A 2,756-nucleotide genomic window follows, 5' to 3' on the forward strand; every position below is an offset into this window, starting at 1 on the left:
CGACCACCTCCACTGTGAGGTCCACCACCAGTTCCACCACCACCTCCACCACCTCCACCACCATCTTCATCGCCTCCACCACCATCCCCACCACTTCCACCTCCATCCCCGGTGCCTCCACCATGACGTCCACCACCAGTTCCACCACCACGACCACCTCCACCATGACGTCCACCATCACGACCACCTCCACCTTGACGTCCACCACCAGTTCCACCACCACAACCACCTCCACCTTGACGTCCACCACCAGTTCCACCACCACAACCATCTCTACCATGACATCCACCACCAGTTCCACCACCACGACCACCTCCACCTTGATGTCCACCACCAGTTCCACCATCATGACCACCTCCACCTTGACGTTCACCACCAGTTCCACCACCACGACCGTCTCCACCATGACGTCCACCACCACAACCATCTCTACCATGACATCCACCACCAGTTCCACCACCACGACCACCTCCGCCATGACGTCCACCACCAGTTCCACCACCACAACTACTTCTACCATGGCATCCACCACCATGACCACCTCCACCATGACGTCCACCACCACAACCATCTCTACCACGACATCCACCACCAGTTCCACCACCACAACCATCTCTACCACGACATCCACCACCAGTTCCACCACCACGACCACCTCTACCTTGACGTCCACCACCAGTTCCACCACCACCACCGACTCCACCATGACGTCCACCACCACAACCACCTCCACCGCGACCACCACCATCTCCCCCTCCGTCCCCGCTGCCCCCGCTGCAGGTGTAGTTGTAGAGATAGACCACCTGGACGGGGCCGTTCTCCAACCAGGTGGGCAACCAGGCGTTGTCGCAGGCGCAGCTGAGGGGACACTTCCTCAGGTCCAGGTAGCGCAGGGCCGGTAGCCCCCCGGTAGCCACCCCCTTGTCCAACCCCCTCAGCTGGTTGCGGGCCAACAGGAGCATCTCCAAACGGCTGAGGTTGCCGAAAACTTGGGGTCCCAGGCTCCTCAACCCCATGTTCTCCAGGTCCAGGCTGCGCAGGGCGCTCAAGTTCTTGAAGACCCCGGCCGGGAGGTCGCCCCCTCCCCCGCCGCTGTCGGCCAACGTCAGGAATTCCAACTGGCCCAAGTCATCGAAAGCGTCGGCCGCGATGGCCAAGAGCCCGTTTTGGGCCAAGGAGAGGGAGCGGAGGGAGGTGAGACCCTGGAAGAGGCGTTGGGGGACGATGTGCAACCCGAAGGGCCGTTGACCTTGGAGCTTCAGTAGCCGCAGTCGCCCCAGGGCCTGGAAGGGGGGGCGCTGGCCCAGGCGCTGGCTCCGGTAGCGCAGAGCGTTGCCCCCCAAGTCCAAAACCTCCAAGGAGACCCCCAAGGGCTGGAAGGTCTCGGCGTTGACCTCCAACAACCGGTTCCTGTCCAGGTAGAGCCGCCGTAACCCCCCCAACCCCCCCAAGGCCTTCCCCCCCAAATGCCGCAGGTTGTTGCCCCCCAAATCCAAGGTCTGGAGGTGGGGGAGCCCCCCCAGGACCCCCGGGAAGAGGACGGAGAGACGGTTGTTGCGGAGGTTGAGGGTCTCGAGGCGCCGCAACGGGGAGAAGGCGCCGGGGGGCAGATCGGTCAGGAGGTTGTTGTCCAACCGTAATTCCAGTAGCCACCGTAGCCCCCGCAGCCCCCGGGGGTCCAGCCGAGCCAAACTGTTGAGGTCGAGGCGCAGGAGGCGCAGGCGGGGGGTCTCGGCGAAAGCCCCCGGCCCCAACCCCCCGATGCGGTTGAAGCGCAGGGAGAGGTTGCGGACCCCGGGCAACGGTGGCCACCCCGAGCAGAGCGGTGGCCACCGCAGCAGGTTGTGCTCTATCACCACCTCCCTCAGCTTCCCCCTCCCCCCACCGGCTCCCAGTAGCCCCCCCAGGCAACCCACTCGCCGCAAGCGGTTGCCCGTCAGGTCCAAGGTGGTGGCCGGGGGGCAAGCGGCCAACGAGCCGTTGGGCAAGTGGCGCAGGCCGTTGCGGCGCAGCCGGAGGCTCCTCAGGGGGGTGGCCCCCAAACGCCGGCAGAACTGGCCCAACTGGGCCACCTCCAGCCTCAAGCCCGAGACGTCCAGGCTGCGCGGCCGCAGGTCGGTGGCTTCCAGTAGCCCCAGGGGGTCCAGGGGGTTGCCGGCCACCAAGAGGCGGCTGAGGTTGCCCAAACGGAGCGGGGCGAAGGCGGAGGCTCGCGAGATGTTGTTGTAGGAGAGATCCAGGAGCCCCAGGGCCGGGGGTGGTAGCCCAGGGCCGGCCCCCGCTAGCCCCCCCAGGGAGTTGTTGCAGAGGAGGAGGGCTAGCAGGGACGGGGGGAGCGGTGGCCCCGGGCCCAAGGCCGAGAGCCGGTTGCCACAAAGATCCAAGAGCTGGAGATTGGGCAAGTGCCCCACGGCGGCGGCCACCGGCCCCAGGGCGGGCAAGCGGCCCCCCCGCAGCACTAGCCACCTCAGGTTGGCCAAGGGCAAGAAGGCGGCGGGGGAGAGGGTGGCCAAGGGGTTGTGGGCCAGCAGGAGCCCCGTCAGGTTGCCCAAACCCGAAAAGGAGCCTTCGGGCAAATGGGTCAAACGATTGTGGCTCAAGTTCAAGGTGAGCAAAGCCCCCAACCCCCCGAAAGCCCCCGGGGCCACCGTGGCCACCAAGTTGTGGGCCAGGTCGAGGAGGAGGAGGCGGGGGAGGGGGGCGAAGGCGGCGGGGGGCAGGCGGGGGAGCAGGTTGTGGGACAGGTTGAGGGAGGT

At 66.3% G+C, this 2,756-nt stretch overlaps 1 protein-coding gene across 1 annotated transcript in view; it reads right to left on the reverse strand.

Moving 5' to 3' along the window:
* The window catches only part of LOC106900124 (toll-like receptor 13), a gene marked incomplete at its 5' end in the record, with an annotated part of 14,703 nt that extends 11,953 nt beyond the window's left edge, over positions 1–2,750 (reverse strand). Inside the window, one exon of the mRNA XM_014962108.1 lies at positions 761–2,750. Within this exon, the coding sequence (XP_014817594.1) occupies positions 761–2,750 (1,990 nt within the window). The remainder of the gene's footprint in view (positions 1–760) is intronic.
* Positions 2,751–2,756: the final 6 nt, after the last annotated feature.

This window comes from Calidris pugnax, unplaced genomic scaffold (genome assembly GCF_001431845.1).
Source record: "Calidris pugnax isolate Ruff unplaced genomic scaffold, ASM143184v1 scaffold1352, whole genome shotgun sequence".
NCBI classification, from domain to species: Eukaryota; Metazoa; Chordata; class Aves; order Charadriiformes; family Scolopacidae; genus Calidris; species Calidris pugnax.